Source organism: Xenopus laevis, chromosome 7L (genome assembly GCF_017654675.1).
Source record: "Xenopus laevis strain J_2021 chromosome 7L, Xenopus_laevis_v10.1, whole genome shotgun sequence".
In the NCBI taxonomy this organism is placed as follows: Eukaryota; Metazoa; Chordata; class Amphibia; order Anura; family Pipidae; genus Xenopus; species Xenopus laevis.
Genome location: NC_054383.1, coordinates 105,975,330 through 105,993,034, shown reverse-complemented (window position 1 = coordinate 105,993,034; position 17,705 = coordinate 105,975,330). Strand labels below are relative to the sequence as shown.

Genomic DNA, 17,705 nt, shown 5'->3' with positions numbered 1-17,705 from the left:
AGCAGGACTAGGCAAACTCCAGCAGTTGCAAAATACTTCAATTCAGCCAGAGGAATACTAAAATTTGCTTCCACTTTTGAGCCAAAAACCATGGGTCTGAGTAGGAAAAACCTTGCATGATTTAGGTTCACAATTTCACATACTTTAACAGAGTTGTCATATTAAATTAGAACAATGGTTTCTCCCTCTTTAATGGATGTATGAATGTCTCATGGACAAGGTTTTTATGTTCCATTAAACTGCTTTAATCTAATAAAGAAAATTGGGTAGGCAAGCATTTTTTCCGTTACCTATTTTTTGTTTGTCTGCTGTAATGAAATGCTATTTTGCTCCATGTGCCTAGGTTGGAACAGAGTTCACCACAATACTCTACAACTTCATGTGCAACAGTAGCTGTGTGGGAGGAATGAACAGGCGGCCTATTCTGATCATTATTACTCTGGAAACAAGAGAGTGAGTAGGGGGTCATTGTTTTATCCTGCCATTATAATGTTGAGTTCATTAAAGGAACAGTAACACCAAAAAATTAAAGTGTTTTAAAGTAATGAAAAATATAATGTACTGTTGCCCTATATAACCTATAAAACCCCATCTTTTGATAAGTTGTTACTAGCTTGAAGCCAATTTGGAACAAACGCGGGCATTGTAATTGCTCACAGAGCTGTTGTTGGGGTAGTGCAACTAAACTCACATTAAGGTTCCACTTGTGCAGCCCTTCTTCTTCAGGCCTACATGCATGTGCAATGCTTTACCCCAGGTTGCAGGATACCAGTGTGCATGCACATGAAGCACCTTATGGCTTTTAATAGAAAGGCGTACCTGCCCAAGTTGCTCTGCATTATGTACTGGATATTGACAGTGCTCTCTACAATAAACAGTCAATCAGCAAATTGTTTTGAACATTTGGTCTATTATAGGTTACAAAATTAATTTGTTGATTTTAGCAATTTAGCACCTATGTTTGTAAATCAGCCCTTTAGTGCCCACTAATGAAATTCTTAATGGTCTTTTGCTAGACACAATCAGGGCTGGAATTAGGGGTAGGCAGAAGAGGCACCTGCCTAGGGCGCAATGATGTGGGGACGCTTGGCAGGTGCCTTTTCAAAGGTTTTCTGCCTACCCCTAGTCCGGATTTGCTCCCCTGCTGCTCTCCCCTCCCCTCTATCACTCTCCCCTCTCTTCTTCTGTTACTCACCCCCTACCTTCCTCCCTCCCCTGCCCTTCCCCTTCATTGCTCCCCCTCCCTCCCTTCTCTTCTATTATTGGGCATGCACACTTACGCGTATGCGGACAGGAGGGGGGGGCGAGGGTAGCCGACTGGAGTGCTTAGGGCGCCATGTCAGCTTGGCCCGGCCGTGCACACAATCGACATCATATGAAAGCAGTGATGTAACTAGAGGGGGGCAGGCCCTGGCGCGGGACGCGCTGCCGGGCCCCCCGCCCCCCTCTGTACACCCGGAAACGGCCAGGAATCGTGGTGCGTGAGCTGCCGGGGGGGCTCTGAGGGGGGGCGGGCCCTGGCCCAATCGCACCCCCTGCTCCCCAGTAGTTACGCCACTGTATGAAAGTCTGTAAATAAGTCCTTTATGTAAAAATAACACTTGAACATAGTATATTCACTTTTTTCCATTTGCCTTCTTATATTAGTCTAATGGGAGTTTCAAGAGATGAATGTATAATAATTTTCTGCTTGTTGGTGTGAAGGTGTAACTGATTTGTTTCTTTACAACTTGCCAGCTTAGATATTCCTATTTAGAACAATTCCAAAGGAAAAGTTATTGAGGTTATTGTAGTCCTTTAACACTTCATATAAACATATATAGGGGAATGTAATAAAAGTCGCAAAGAGCAAAACAATTCGCACCAATAAGACTAAAAATCCACATCTCGCAATGTAATATTGTTCCTTAAACTGTTATTGCATTGCGAATTTTAATTGCGCATTGCGAATTTTAATTGCGCACTCATAAGAAGTGCTTGAAGGTGTCGTAATCTTTTGGAGCAAACATAACGACTTTTTAAATAAGAAGTTTTATTACATTGACTGTGCATTGGTGCAAACTATAAAATTCGCAAACGGTCTTTCACTGTCGGAAGTGGTCGCTAAACAGTTTCCGGGCTCGCTAAAGCTATATTAAATTCGCACAAAGCAAAATTTGTTCGCGCAAAGGCATAACTTTTCGCATTGCGAATAGTTTTTCCGTTAGCAATTTTTATTACATTCCCCCGATAGAGCCTTGTAACACCCAGGTTAGATATACATGATTCTTTACTTTACTGCCATTTTTATTGGATACTATGGTGCTATGGTAGTATAGGTGTACAGGTATGGGATCCGTTATCCAGAAACCCGTTATCCAGAAAGCTCCAAATTACGAAATGGCTGTAACCCGTAGACTCCATGTTATCCAAATAATACAGTACAAATTTTTAAAAATGATTTTCTTTTTCTCAGTAATAATAAAACCGTACATTGTACTTGATCAATAACTAAGATATAATTCATCCTTATAGGAAGGAAAACCAGCCTATTGGGTTTATTTAATGTTTACATGATTTTCTAGTAGATATAAAGCATGAAGCTCCAAATTACGGAAAGATCTGTTATTCGGAAAACCCCATGTCCCGAGCATTCTGGATAACAGGTTCCAAGCTACTGTTTTATTATTTAAGAGAAAAGGAAATCATTTTTTAAAGTTTGGATTATTTGATTATAATGGAGTCTATGGGAGATATCCTTTCTGTAATTCAGAGCTTTACTGGATAAAGGGTTTCCAGGTAACAGATCCTATACCTGTATTATATTTTAATCTAATGTAGCTAGATGGTGGCCCAATAGCAGTAATAACCCACACACGCGTTTGGATATTAGAAGTCACCTTTGAGCCCCATGAATGTTTAAAGACATGAAGCAACTGGATCTAGAAACTACTTTTTTACTTAAATGATCTATATTACATGACTGTATGTGTTTAAAACACTGTGTTATAAGATAGACACACATTTGTTCTTAAAGGAAATATGGTTGTTGTCTTCTCGTTGCTATTTAGTGGGCAAGTATTGGGCAGAAGGTCTTTTGAAGGTCGTATCTGTGCCTGTCCGGGCAGAGACCGTAAGGCTGATGAGGATCACTTCCGGGAGCAAGCAGCATTAAACGAAACAGCGGCAAAAAATGGCAATGCAAACAAACGCAGTAAGTAATATACAGACAAATCTAAATGTAGAAATCTCAAAAAATATACAACTTTAGGAATTGGCAACCAGGGATTTTATTAAAGCCCTTAGAGGTTACTGTTTATTTCTTTAATGGCCTCCATTATATAATGGTCCTTTCAACTACAAAGATACACAAGTGTTTAAACAGGGAAGCATTTCCAGATAATATTACATATATATTATTTTATATAATCAGTGATTCACTCTTTCAGTAAAGTCAACTATAGTCATTATAAACTTTCAGTTCAGCATTATACAAGCATCTCAGCTAAGGTGGGAGCAGGGGGGGGGGTTGCAAGATGTTCCATTATTAGGCTAGCCCCATGATATCATTGATGACATTCTAGGGAGGCTCACTTTCATAGGCTGCAGTGCACATCTAGAAATGTAAGCATTGCTGGTCTTAGTAGTCACTCAAGTTGCGGGCTACATCAGTGAGACTGTTGATCCCATGCACAGGACTGCTCACCTACAAGTGTCATCTGTCCAGGTATCGGCACCTTTAGCAGCTGATCTTAAAATGAGGGAAACATCTTTTTGAATGGTTTTTCATATTTTTACATTTTCTTTATGTCTTATTTAGGGTATGGGTATAGGGTATAAGAGCGACTGCAACTGCAGTTAGACATAATAACCCTTTCATGCAGTAGCAGCCTGAGAGTACAAATCAGTTGTGGCATTTACAAACAATGGCTCCAGTTCATGCTCCATATCAGATTATTATGGTGACAGGCCCTTAAAATCTCCACTTCCCCCAGCTGACAGATTTCCAGCCCAGGCCTGCTCTCACAAACATACAGTATTAGTCAACTTGAGGTTTGCTTGAGTCATCTCTCATTTCCAGCTAGCACTGGAGCTTAGACAAGACAAGCTTGTGTTCAATACCCCTTGCTAGAGAGAATCCTATTTTTTCTACTTACTAACCAATGCCTTCTCTTTTACAGCATTCAAACAGAGTCCCCCGAGTGCTCAAACAGTGGGTGCTAATATTAAGAAAAGGAGGCACGGTGAAGATGAGATATTTTATATACCTGTAAGTAATGATGTAAAATCCTGCAGTTACTCTGTATATTAAGAATATCAATGGGAAGCATGCTCCCAAAATAACTCAAAAACCACAAATAATAAAAACCAATTGCAAATTGTCTCAAAATGTCTCTCTCTGCATCATACTAAGGGGCAAATTTACCCTCGATATTCAACTGCCGAATGTAAATCCTTCGACTTCGAATATCGAAGTCGAAGGATTTAGAGCAATTCCTACAATCGAACGATGGAACGATTCGAAGGATTAAAATCCATCGATCAAAGGATTTTCCTTCGATCAGAAAATTGTTAGGAAGCCTACGGGGACCTTCCCCATAGGCTAACATTGGCCTTGGTAGGTTTTATTTGCCAAAGTGGGGGGTCAAAGTATTTTTTAAAGAGACAGTACTTTGACTATCGAATGGTCGAATAGTCGAACGATTTTTAGTTCGAATCGAAGTCGCAATCGAAGGTCAAAGTAGCCTATTCGATGGTTGAAGTAGCCATATTCGACCATTCGAAATTCTAAGTATTTTTTCTTCTATTCCTTCACTCGAGCTAAGTAAATGGGCCCCTAAAAGTTAACTCAAATGTGAACAACCCCTTTAAACTTTCACCGTAGTGCGATAAAGCCACAAAATCCATATGTCTGGAGGCAAAATCAATGACAATGGAGATTTTAACTAGATAAAGTGCTAACAATCTGGCTTGTTGTTTTTTTTCTTTTAGGTTCGTGGTCGGGAGAATTTTGAAATCTTGATGAAAATAAAGGAAAGTCTGGAATTGGTGGAGCTTGTTCCTCAGCAGCTGGTGGATTCGTATAGGCAGCAACAGCAGCAGCTTCTTCAGAGACAGTAAGAATGTTAGCATTTCTGTAATTGTTTGTGCATTCCCATGCCTTCTGTGTACAGTACATCTGAACCTCAATATTAATATACAACAAGCCATCTTTACAATACCATAGTCCATTCTTGCCTATTTCTGTGTTTCACTATTTAAAAAACTCATATATATGTAATAAAAAACAACATATCACTGTTTCAATACAGAACCCATATGCAGTGTGCTTCTTCGTATGGTCCTGCCCTTTCACCAATGAATAAACTTCATGGCGGGATCAACAAGCTGCCTTCTGTCAACCAATTAGTGGGACAACCTAACCAGCATAATTCTAATGCAGGGCCAAACTTGGGACCAATGGGTAAGTAAACAGAACGGGTTTAGAATAAGCGGCCGTTATTTAATGTACAGTATACACCAGCTTGAGAAACATTCAACAGCCTACCCTGCAATTTCAACAGAAGAGTGTGTAACATTATTCCCACAAGATTTGCTGTTAATATTATCCGTATGATATTGTGCTAATTCATATATAAACCACAGATCAAAGATAAATGTTGTTATGTGCCTCTTGCTACCTTGCCAGTTGAATACATCCTCACTTTATATTGATTTTAATATAATTTGTCCATCTAGAATTTACCAAATACCAAAACCAACTGCCCTTGAAGATTTTCAGGGTGAAAACTTTTTAATATCTGTGTCTTTACTTTTCATACCCCATTAGCTTTTCATTATATGGCAGCTTTTATGTGTGTCTCTATTTTGGCTGCTAATTTGAACAGATATGTACCAAGGGCTGTCTGGGTTGTCGATCTCTGAAGAACAACATGGAGTTGGGTTTTTACTAAATCATAACTGACTTTTCCTCCTAAATCATCTCTATGAGATTGTAATATTGGAGTTTCTTTTCTTTAGGTCCCGGCATGTTAAACAGTCATCCTTTGCAGACTAATGGAGAGATGAATGGGGCACATTCATCTCAGTCTATGGTATCAGGATCACATTGCACCCCTCCACCACCCTACAGCGCAGACCCCAGCCTAGTCAGGTACTGCTGTAATTATTTTGTTTTATTGTAGCACATTTATTATTTTGGCAACAGTCTAACCGCTTCTATTAACATGGAATATTGCAATTAGAATAGAAAAGGACAGCTGTACCATAGGGCATCGTTTAGAAAAGGTATTCTTCACCAGCATGCATCATGTCATGATAACACATTATCTCATCATCCATTTTTAAATACAATAACAGTTTATATTTATCTTTAAGGCCAGTTCACAGATAAATAACTGATTTTAAATTTGTTAAATAGTAAGTTAAACAACAAGGAAAGGCATGTCAGTCATATGTTTGGCACCCCAAGTTAATCAAATAAGTTTTTTTGCTCATGTCAGTTTTTCTCCAAAAAAAAAAAATCAGCTGCATACTTCCCAGGGATCCCTTGCTCAGATTTGATTGGTAACAGGGCTTCTTAAAGTGGCCATAGATGGGCCAATAGAAGCTGCCGAAAGACAAAGTCTGCAGCTAATTGTCCAGTGCATAGGGCTCTCCAATGGGCTTCCACAGATATCTGCCCAGAAGTTGATCAGGTAGGCTTAAAATTCCCGTCAGATTGAGGACCACATTGGTTCATTGATGCAGCCCTTTTTCTGACCACCTACATTACCAGCATTGAGATCCAATGCTCTGGCTCTAGAGCCCATGATCGGATCAGCCTGATATTACCTGCCTCAAGGTGGGCATATCAGGGAAAGATCCGCTCATTTAGCGCCTTCGCCATACGACTGGATCTTTTAGTGTATGGGCCCCTTTAAGCAAACTCTCACTATATTTGTACATTTTATTAGGAGTTTACTTTGCAGTTTTGACTTGTTTATATACACATTGAATGTATATAACTTTTTCCTTTTTAAAATGGACTTTAGTATGAGATCAGCAAATAGATATATTTATGCTAGGGAATACCATCGTAAAATAGGTGTACAGCATTTCCTCACATTCCATATGATATGGTACTTCTTGTGTGTTCTATAATCATAACTTTATGACTATTCAGCTAAAACTACAAGGCACATATTATTTTAATTCAGACTTAAATATAGTCCTGGCTTAGGCCTGATGTCACGTTTTGGAAAGGAGAAGCATCTTAGCAAGTGGCAGGAAAAGCACACTTATCTGAGATATCACCCCCATTGGGCTGTGCTGTGGCAGCCATAGGTCTGGCAAAAATGCCCCTTCACTGTAACACTACCCAGACAAAAATGTTCTTCACCTGATGGTAGCCTTTAGATCACTTCCTGTAGTAACATTGGGTAAGCTATGCGCTTAGGCCAGTGATCCGGATTTGGCTAAATGTGTAATGAGATGGTTTATTGTTGTGAGGCCTAAACAATAAAAGCAGTGATATCACAAAGGGTTCACTGTCCAGCCTCAATTCCCCAAACAGAGTGATCCTTCTGTTAATCTAGAACTGTTGCTTAAAACTGCATCAGATAGAGCAAAGTCCCCCATGTAACGCTTGCTTAAGGTTTTCTTTTCTTCTGCTGTGCTCTCTCTATTTCCTTCCACTGCTCTGACCTTACTATAGCAAGTAAAGCACAAGATTGTAGTTATTACATAATTTCACTTATTTCAATTTGTCATTATGGCGCTGTCTCTCACAGTACTAGATTAGAGGCACCAGCAGGCAGTAAGTTAAATTGTGATGCACCTAATGGGGGTTACAGTGCTGCTAGATTGTTACTGAACACGTTGGAAAGACCTGAATTTCAATAGCTATAACTGGCATCTTAAGTGTGGGTTGCGTGGCTGCAGTGATGCAATTCATTCATTCAGCCATTGATCCATACATTAAATACTTGTGTGCCTCAGAAGAGCTTTTCCAGTTCACCTATTCTTGGTCAGTAAGAAACTGGAAACAGTACAAAGAGTATATCAGCCCCCTCTCTATTCCAAGTCGTTTTTGGAACTAGGAGTCATTAACAATGTGCAACCCGCCATGTTTATTGCACTTTTTGTCCTGCCCCACAGAAAGAAATGTTGCTGCAGGAGTTCAGAGACCTGTGTTCAACTTAAACATTTGAGAAGTGGATGGGCTTTGTTCATGAACATGTGTTGGCTTCTTGCTACACATGAGTCCGCATTAGTCTTTGGAGTAGCAGACCAGTGCAGCACCAGCTTGGGAACTCAGTCGGCCTGGTATTCTGTTTTTGCCAATCTGCACTGGTGTGTTTGCATCAGATCTCTCACAATAGTCAGTTCTCTTCTGAACCAGCTGTTCTGTTCCTGTCAATCTCTTTGGGTCCCATACACTACATAGTTTGAGAATAATTTGGTGCACGTCACGTGCGTGCTTTTCAGACATTTCACAAGGGTAATAGGCTAAAAGAATTCAGTCACAGGGAAATGTCCATGAGAAGTCTATGAGATTTATGATGGTTTCGGCACATACTGTACAATAGATGATTGCAGTTTCTAAGATAATAATTGTGCACTACATTCCATAAGCTTTTCTTTGCAATATTTTGTGGAAATTGCATAGAAAAACCCCAAGTTATTGGCCATTGTGCCACAAGCCTAAAGCTGCTCATACATGAACCAAAGTTGTGGGACAGTTTACAAGATATTGGTGCAGTATGACCATGGGAATGCATTTCTTTTACTGATCCTCCGAAACAGACATCTGTCTTAAGCTGTACTGGCGAGGTTACCAAATGGGTGGATCTTTCCCCCGATAAGCCCTAATTTGCCCACAAACAAACCATGAAGCCCTGCTGCAAATTTGAGAGATGTTTTCTTACTTACTCAGACACTCTGGGGGTTATTTATAAAATTCCGAATGCTTAAAACTCGAAAAAATCCAAATTTTTAGTGGGGGGGGGGGAAACTTGAATTTTTCAAGATTTATTATACCCTCAGGATGGAATAAGTCTGAATCTGAAAATCCAGCATCTTAGACCTGCCCAGGTTGTATATAAGTCAATGGGAGAGGTACCTATCATATTTGGAAGTTTCTGTGGTCTGCACTGGAATTAGCCTGAAAATCCAACTATTTTCAAGCAAAAATCCAAAAATTGCTGATTTTTTATGAAAAAGCTAGAAAAATTCAATCAATTCAGAAAAAAATCGTACAATTCAGCTTTCCGTTCAATATTATCTCCTTTTTCCCCAATCTGATTAAATCAAGCTTCTTTTTAATAATAAATAAGGTCAAATCTTAGATTCTAGTTTGGTCTGACTTTTTTATTTTAAAAAATCAGATACATTTGGATTTTTAAAAAGAACCCCCTGACTTCTGCTAGTGCAAATCCCTATAATAGACTTCAAAAATGTCATATTATATTCAAGCTTCCATGAACTCTAAATAGGGAATCATATTATAGTCCTCAATTTATTGCTGTCATGTGAACTGAAATCAAAAGAAAAGGATAACAAAGAAAATGCTTGGCTTTTCTGTATGACAAGTGTGTGTGTGTAATACAATTGTCTGTTGGCTTTTGCTTCATGAATAAAACCAATTTCTTTAGATAATTCTTTACATCTTGGCTGTGAAAGCTCTTTGTTCTGTAGCACAGGGGAATAGAGTTCCACTTGTTAAAGGCTAAGTGATGGTGGCAAAATCATAGAAAAGAGCAGGAGTCAATTTGAATCAATTCTAAGATCCCGTCATATGTCTGTGAGTTAATACTACTTTATTTTCCAAACTCTTTTGTTTCTGCAGTTTTTTGACAGGATTGGGGTGCCCCAACTGCATCGAATATTTCACATCACAAGGGTTACAGAATATTTACCACCTGCAGAACCTTACTATGGAGGTAAATACGCTCAGGAAAAAAATATATACCTACGGCCAGTTGTTCAAGTTTATATAAAGGAGGAAAAAAATGTGCACACATCACTTATTCTTTATGTTTCTGATCTTTATACCATTCATTCATTCTAGTGAAGGTAAAGAGTAGTGTTTGTGTAGATATGCTAATAGATCAGTTCATTTGAATCTTACATGAAAACCTCTACATTATCTCACAAATACGGAAAGCTGCGCCTTGACCAATATTTTATTATCTCCTTTAATGTCCCCAGGATTTTCTCTTTTATTCTCCACAAACCCCCTTTTTGCTTTGACTTTTGCTATTTTGCATTTTTTCCATTACAGCACCAGTAACACTAAGATCAACTGTTTCTAGTACAGTAATTTAGTACTTAAACAGGGAGATAAATGGGGCTCCAATATCAACCATGGATTTTTAGGGCAGTTCAAAACCTCTTTGAAGTACTGACCTTTGGTCAGGGCCCCTCTAACAAGGGTACAGATACATGTATGGCATCCATTATCCGGAACCTGTTATCCAAAAAGCTCTGAATTACGGGAAGGCCATACCCTATAGACTCCATTTTAATCAAATAATTACAGTTGTTACAAATGATTTCCTTTTTATCTGTAATATTAAAACAGTACCTTGTATTTGATCCAAACTAAGATAAAATGAATCCTTATTGGAAGCAAATTCACCCTATTGGGTTTATTTAATGTTACAATGATTTATTTTAAAACTTAAGGTATAGTGATCCAAATTATGGAAAGATCCCTTGTTCAGAAAACCCCAGGTCCCGAACATTCTGTATAACAGATCCCATACCTGTGTAGGAAACGACTGATATATCAGTCATTTAGCTAGAGCTCCAAAAAAAAATCTAGGGCTGCAAATAAGCATTATTCTCAAATCTCACCCTTACTGACCTTTAAACTGGGCTCCACATAGGTTGGGAGTCACTATACCAGAGAGGTGCTTTAGAGAGCTGCTGGTTGGACAGATAAAAAATATTTGTACGTTATGGCATTACTGATCCCTTAAAGGAACATGAAAGTTTTTTAAAGTAATACAAATATAATGCACTGTTACCCTGCCCTAGTAGAACTGCTGTTTGCTTCAGAAACACTACTATTGTTTATATGAATAAGCTGCTGTGTAGCAATGGGGGCAGCCATTCAAAGGAGAAAAGGCTCAGGTTACACAGCAGATAGCAGATAAGCTCTGCAGAACATAATGTTATCTGTTATCCACTATTTAACCTGTGCCATATAGACTTTTTTCAATTTCCACCATTGCTCCCCAGCAGCTTGTTTATATGAACTATAGTAGTGTTTCTGAAGCAAACACATCAGTTTTACCAGTGCAGGACAACACTACATGATATTTTCATTGCAATGTATAATAATAACATATGATAAAAGCGATTCAATAAGGGCAGTAGAGTAGACTAAACCAAGGCCATGTCTAAAATCAATCCCTGTCTGCAATTAAGTGCTGCAGTCTTTGTACTGCACACCCCTTTTTCCTTCTTCTATTTGTATAGAAAATGATATTGAGGGCTGACATGTCTGTACTGAAGTACTTACTTGGCCAATGTAGTCAGTGTCGGACTGGCCCACAGGGATACCAGGAAAACGCCCGGTGGGCCCATGTGTCAGTGGGCTCTCCTGCTTCAAAACATTTGTCATATTCCATGGCCATTCCCTATTTCTATGAGAACAAAGAGACTAAATAGACTGAATAATAGATAATAGCATGTAAAGAAAAGAGACTAGGAGAATAGAGGTTAAGTGAGGAGAGGAATTATAATAGTACTGAGTGGGCCCCTGATCTAAGGTCTTTTGGTGGGCCCCCTGTCTAAGGTTTTTGGGTGGGCCCCTGGTGTCCCAGTCCGACACTGAATGTAGTCATGTAGTAGGCTACCTCCAGCACTGAACTACAGTTGCCATCATCTTAGATTTCAAGATTCAGCTCTGCTAATAGCTAACACCTGGCTTCTTCTAATTTAAGCTATTTATAATTGCTGCTGTTCTCCATGCAGCTCAGTACAATAAGTTACCTTCTCAGTCACTTGATCGCTCACTTTAAAGATGAATCCCATATTCTAGCACAAGCTTTGCACAGGCAGGAGCCACTTACTGCTAGCTTGTCCTCTGCATGCAATGTACACAAATCTTCCACCATATGTGCTCACAGTAGCCTCTTCTGACCAGAACTATCTGTGTTGATATGATGTACGAGAAGTCCTCTAATCCTGCTGTTCAATTCCTGGCCTTCCACTCTTGCCTCACTTCTCCTCTATTGTTGGGGACCCAATGAATGTGCATGAGGGGACACCTGGTGGTCAAGGTGCTTAGTTGCAAGCATGAGCATTATAGATGATGTCATGAACTGGGGGAGTTCGTAGAACTTTGTTTGTAGCATATATATGGGTTGCTCAATATGAAAATTCATACAGCAGATCCATGCGCTTTAGCGAGACCCTATAATTCAGGACTTTTAAATCTTTAAATCAATCACATGCAATATATTTGTGTCAGCTTCTCATTTTGTGTTCTTGATGCATCATGCATGGCAATAAGATTCTAGGTTCTCTAGCATTTCCTATTCTTAATCTGCCAATTGAATCTCTTCATAATAGCGACACTTTTTTTTACAGTAACGTGGGATTATTATTAGGATTATAATTAATATTAAAGGGGACCTGTCACCCACATAAAAATCTCTATTATAATAAAAGTCTTTTTCAATATAAACATGAAACCCAAATAATTTTTTTTATTAAAATATCCATACCTGTTATAAACTTGTTATTAAAGTCTCAGCTGTCAATCATATATTGTCCGCCTTTCTAGGCAGGGCAAACCTGCACTCCCCACATTCCCAGTGCATTGACATGGACATCAGGTGCCCCATTCTAGCACATAAACAAGATGTTGGCATGATGCAAAGCTTGCCTCAATAACATAGTGCACAAAATGGTGCCTGCCTGCCTGCTTTCTGTGATTGTGAATTCCAAGGTTAAAAAAAAAATTAAATAATTTTTATAGTGTAAGTAAGTGTAAGATGTTTGTTTGACTAACATCATAAAATAATATTTGAAATGATCTTTTAAGGTGACAGGTCCCCTTTAACACTGTTATAATACTCATAATATTCAGTAGCCCTATGAAAGCCCTATAAGAGAGCTGGAAATATAAGAAGTAAACTGTTGCCCCTTATTCGGATAACAGGTTTTTGAGAGTTTGTTGCTGTGCCACCGGTGCTGTGATATTTTAAGTGACTATGCTCACAGGCTTGGCATTGTTTAGTTTGGGGAATACCAACAGCAAAACCATAAAGTTAAAGTTATTAGAATTGAATGTGAATCAATTTATTTATTTATAAACATTTAATCATAAACAACTACAGCAAAATTTTAGCCAATTAAGACTAACCTGTATTAGCTGTCAAGTGTTGCATGTTTTCTTCCAGCCTCTCTATAGCAATCAAGCTAGACACCGTTATATTCTGATTTTATAGCAATGGTAGTTTAGGGCAGAAATGTATTCAGTTCAATCCCCCATTTCAAGCCCCAAAGGTTATAGACATATGAAAACCTGTATCAGTTATTCAGACCAAACAATATCTAGACACCGTATAAGGGTTCATCCAAAATATTGCTCTAATTGACCTTTATGGTGGGTTTCCAAAATCAACGGCAAAAAAAATCCATTCTGCCCAAATACGTCACTAAGTAGCCTTGAGGCTGGATCTCAGAGTTTGGGAACCACAAAATCTCAACGTGGGAAGACATTTGCATAGCTAGGTAACAGGCCACTACAGAGGAGATACAATAGGACAAATAGGGATGATTACAAATAGGGATGATTACAGGAAAATTAAAAGAAATACATACCCCCAAACAATGTAGGTCTCTATAAAAAGGGATTGCATAAAACAGCTCATGTGTAAAACCCTGCTTCATGTAAATAAACCATTTTCATAATAATATAATTTTTTAGTAGTATGTGCCATTGGGCATTCATAAATAGAAAATTGCCATTTTAAAAATATAAGGGCCTCCCCTGGGATTGTAGGATTCACAATGCACACAAACATACCAAACAAACTATACATGTTAGGTCACATGAGCCAATTAACAGAGAGTTCTGTCTTTTGCTTCACACCTGTTAGAGCTGCAGTATTTCTGGTCAGGTGATCTCTGAGGCAGCACACAGACCATCACAAAATGGTGGTTCAAGGCATGAGATATAACAGGGCAATATTTACTTAATATAAATATATATATATATATATATATATATATATATATATATATATATATATATATATATATATATATATATATATATATATATATATATATATATATATATATATATATATATATATATATATATATATATATATATATATATATATATATATACCAGATAAGATTCTATAATATGCACTTAATATGATATAAACTATCTGTTGTTGAAGTATTCATGTTGGGGGTAAAGTTTTCCTTTAAGGCTACTTTATTTTAAATCGAATTCCTAAATATAAATGGGAAATTATATCTGCACATTTAAAATTGTGTAGTCCAAACTATCTATCGGCATGGTTGTGTATGCACCTTCCTTTAAAGGGTTGTTCACCTTTAAATTCACTTTAATATGATATAGAGAATGATATTTTAGCCAGTGTTTTTCTTTATTTGTGTTTTTTGAGTTATTTAGCTTTTTTATTCAGCAGCTCTCCAGTTTGCCATTTCAGCAATCTGATTGCTAGGGTCCAAATTACCCTAGCAACCATGCCGTTATTTGAATAAGAGACTGGAATATGACTGGGAGAGGCCTAAATAGAAAGATGAGTAATAAAATGTAACAATAACAACAAATGTATAGCATTACAGAGCATTTGAAAGCTGTAAACAGTCAGAAGACGAAAACTATGAAAAAAATGAAGACCAATTGAAAAGTAGCTTGAATTGGTCATTCTATAACATACTAAAAGTGTTCTTAAGGGAGAACCACCCCTTTAAAGTGATAATACCCTATACAATTTCCCGAGGTGAATCCCTTTACTAAATATTGTCCTTCGGAACATAAAAATAACCGAACAAAATGTCACCACTTTAACTCAATAGTAGGCCATGTAAATATAAATGTGTAAAATGCTGCAGTAATGTGACATTGTCCTGTTGACGTAATGGGGGGAGGGTTGCCACACACATGACACTGGATGTAATTATTAGCTGAAAATAAATAAGATTTTACTAGATGTTTTTGTTTTTTTAAACAAAATCTGTTTATTTGTTACATATTAGGTGAAGTTAATTATGTAATCACTTATCCTTACTTTACTGTCAAATGATATGATGTTATTATCAGCGACATATGGCAACTGATGCCCCCTTGTGATTGGTCCCTTCTGGATCAGGGAGGCGGCCTACTGACGTGGCTGCTGAAAACTCTCTACCACTGTATGAGTGATAGAACAAACAAAAATGGCAGCTTTCGCTGACTAAAAAGGAAGAGGGTAATCTTATATGAAATTCTTAGTATTTTTGGAGTATTTTTTTGAGAAATTTTAGAGAATTCTGCCAAGAGTAGTTAGAAAGTCCATCCGCTTGTAGGTCCTTGTATGGAGATGCCAACCCATCTGCTGAAGCATATTCATTTTTAAACACCTGTACTTTTGGAAAATGATATAATATTAATACTTGAACTCTTAAATGTTTCTCCTTTTAGGATCTTGGGGCACTGAAAATCCCAGAACATTACAAAGCAATGATATGGCGAGGCATTCAAGAGCTTAACAAGAGCCACGACTATGGAGCCCAGCAGCTTGTTCGATCAAGTGGCAACGGTTCCAGCATTTCTATTGGCAGCTCCGGTGAGCTCCAGCGCCAGCGTGTTATGGAGGCAGTACATTTCCGAGTACGGCACACCATCACCATTCCCAACCGGGGCGGTGCTGATGAATGGGCAGATTTTGGCTTTGATTTACCCGACTGCAAGTCACGCAGACAGTCCATAAAAGAGGAGTACGAAAACAGTGATATTAACTAATACTCCTCCGAGCAGTCGCGTATCCCACCAAATAAATACCCGCCTGCGTTAAGCCAAATCAAAATGGCCGTGCCGTGAAATCAACAAACCATACGTGATGATTGCTTATTGGTTCCAGAAGAAGAGATATGAGGCTGTTATCCTCTGTGCTCAACGGCTTTCATTTTAGGGTCATTTATTATGGGGATCAACTGAATGGAGAAACCTTTGACAACATGTGATTGTAGAAAAGGCAGCCAAGCAACCAAACACATGGGGAATTGCTGGTTTGATGAGAATAATCAAAACATGTTGTGTTTCATAAAGGCCGTCAGTGAGAAGTATTAAAGACCTCTGCTTTCACACAGATCAATCTCCAGCTCCAAGATGGCGGCCATTTGCTGAAATAACTGCAACAGGAAGTGGGATCCGTATCTCTCCCGACGAACTGCCAGAAAAGTATTTTTGCATTGACTTTCAAAGCCTTGGACAACGATAAAAAGCAATAGCCTTTCAAGTACGAGAAAGGTTCAGGAGTTGTATAGATACACACCTCGAAGCGTGTTGTTTTGGAATTAGGTCTCTGGTCTCAATCCTGCTGCGTTTTAGGGGCACAAAAGAGAAAATCGGACCACGACCGACAGTTCTTGTGTATATACTGTTTCTCTTTCTTCTTCTTAATATATATATATTTAATTATTCTGTGTAAGATGAAAGTTTTGGTCACTGATACAGTTTGTCAGCAATGAGGTGTTGGAATGATGATGATGATACATAGAGAGAGCTTTCCATACACAATAACATGACACTCTGAGTGCCTGGGATTAGAGAATATAAACATACCCTGCTTTGTGTCTCTGCTGCTGCTGTTGGTTTCCTCACACTGAACTTTATTAAACTCAACTCACTTTTTAATGAATCTGTGTAAACGAATGCACATTCAGCCTGAGCAGTGTATTGACAAACGCTGTTTATAAATGTTCAGTAAAGGGACACTGTCATGGGAAAACATGGTTTTGTTTCATTTGATAGTGCTGCTCCGGCAGAATTCTGCACTGAAATCCATTTCTCAAAAGAGCAAACAGATTCTTTTATATTTAATTTTGAAATCTGACATGGGGCTAGACATATTGTCAGTTTCCCAGCTGCCCCCAGTTATGTGACTTGTGCTCTGATAAACTTCAGTCACTCTTTACTGCTGTACTGCAAGTTGGAGTGATATTACCCCCTCCCTTTCCCCCAAGCAGCCATCAGCAGAACAATGGGAAGGTAACCAGATAGCAGCTCCCTAACACAAGATAACAGCTTCCTGGTAGATCTAAGAACAACACTCAATAGTAAAATCCAAGTCCCACTGCGACACATTTGGTTACACTGAGAAAGAGAAACAACAGCCTGACAGACAGCAGTTCCATCCTAAAGTGCTGAAAGCACATGACCAGGCAAAATCACCTGAGATGACTGCCTACACACCAATAGTATAAATTGAAAAAAATACAATTGCTGGTTCAGAAATTACATTTTACATGGTAGAGTGAATTATTTGCAGTGTAAACAGTGTAATTTAGAAATAACTACACAACAAAAATCATGACAGAATCCCTTTAAGAAGAACCCCCCTAAGTGTTTGAGTTTTATCAGTGATAGTGTTGTGTGTGTGTTTGTGTGTGTGTACATGTAAATAGACCACCGCAATAATGCTTAAGTATTTCCAATGGCATTTCAGCCCTTTGGATGAATGATATCAGCACACTGGGCAGGC

At 38.4% G+C, this 17,705-nt stretch overlaps 1 protein-coding gene across 4 annotated transcripts in view; it reads left to right on the top strand.

The window, feature by feature from the left end:
* tp73.L (tumor protein p73 L homeolog) overlaps positions 1 to 16,952 on the top strand; it is a 105,120-nt gene extending 88,168 nt beyond the window's left edge. For 3 of the 4 annotated variants that reach the window (XM_018226152.2, XM_018226154.2, XM_041569443.1), the window contains 8 exons: positions 344 to 453; positions 3,051 to 3,193; positions 4,161 to 4,249; positions 4,972 to 5,096; positions 5,292 to 5,443; positions 6,001 to 6,133; positions 9,809 to 9,902; positions 15,644 to 16,952. In XM_018226152.2, the coding sequence (XP_018081641.2) occupies positions 344 to 453; positions 3,051 to 3,193; positions 4,161 to 4,249; positions 4,972 to 5,096; positions 5,292 to 5,443; positions 6,001 to 6,133; positions 9,809 to 9,902; positions 15,644 to 15,964 (1,167 nt within the window). In that variant the 3' untranslated portion in view covers positions 15,965 to 16,952. The remainder of the gene's footprint in view (positions 1 to 343; positions 454 to 3,050; positions 3,194 to 4,160; positions 4,250 to 4,971; positions 5,097 to 5,291; positions 5,444 to 6,000; positions 6,134 to 9,808; positions 9,903 to 15,643) is intronic. The other variant, XM_018226153.2, reaches the window with a different exon arrangement.
* The last annotated feature ends 753 nt before the right edge of the window (positions 16,953 to 17,705 follow it).